General features: G+C 42.5%; 1 protein-coding gene across 1 annotated transcript in view; it reads right to left on the bottom strand.

Annotated features, from left to right (window-relative positions):
* Nucleotides 1-331: 331 nt before the first annotated feature.
* BATDEDRAFT_88978 (uncharacterized protein) overlaps nucleotides 332-865 on the bottom strand; it is a gene marked incomplete at both ends in the record, with an annotated part of 782 nt that continues 248 nt past the window's right edge. Inside the window, one exon of the mRNA XM_006679161.1 lies at nucleotides 332-846. Coding sequence (XP_006679224.1) covers nucleotides 332-846 — 515 coding nt within the window. The remainder of the gene's footprint in view (nucleotides 847-865) is intronic.

Here is an 865-nt window from a genome sequence, read left to right as displayed (position 1 = left end):
CTTATTTATAAAGGTGCTTTCTTGCCCCTATCATTTAAAATAAAAGCTTGGGGTTTAACAGTCAACGAACCCATAGTTGTTGATTCGGGGACGATAATAATACCCATCAGCTGATTGAACTTGTGAATCATTTCCAAATACAAGTTGTAGATTAGGCAATTAAAGGATTTACGTAGACAAGAGTAGTATGTATAGAGCACCGAATGATACCAGTTTTTTGGCGAGAGTCCGCTGAAATTTGATGAGATTTCATCTACCAGAGTGTTGACAGAAATTTGGTAATTAGAATTGAGATTAAATTTCAAGCAAATAAGATATTTATTATGACATACTACTTTTCAATCTTGGCCTTTTTGTTTTGAATCGGAACCTTTGGCTCAAAGCAGCTTCTGAGTCGAGTCAGCGAGTCAGTAGTCATTGTGTCGGTCAAATCCTCGCTGGACGCACGGGGAGAGACAGACTTGATGGCAGTCATAAACCAAGTGAACCAGCGAAGGATTTCAGAGAGAGATGTGCTTGTCTTGTATGTTCTGTCATTGTCAAGTTTCAATAGATAAATGGTGGAAGCATACACCACCCCGTCAATATCAATCGCAAAGAAGCGAAAGAGAGTCCCATTGGTGAGGACAGCAAGCACTGGAGTCTCCTTTCCAGCAGCCAATCGCTTTTTCAGTAGGCATCCGGCTTTAGCAAGGACTTGAGGTACTGCGCTATCGAGCCATTCCTTTTTGGCTTCTGCGAAGTCAAAGGTGACTGGGAAGGGACCGAGCTCAGCTACACTGGCGATGTGGACTATATGTTTGGATCGTCGCAATTGCCAGTCGCAAAAGTACAGACATCTTTGTCCTGGTAGTGGAGGCAAAGA

This window comes from Batrachochytrium dendrobatidis (assembly GCF_000203795.2).
Source record: "Batrachochytrium dendrobatidis JAM81 unplaced genomic scaffold BATDEscaffold_6, whole genome shotgun sequence".
In the NCBI taxonomy this organism is placed as follows: Eukaryota; Fungi; Chytridiomycota; class Chytridiomycetes; order Rhizophydiales; genus Batrachochytrium; species Batrachochytrium dendrobatidis.
This window is presented reverse-complemented; position numbering and strand designations above follow the sequence as displayed.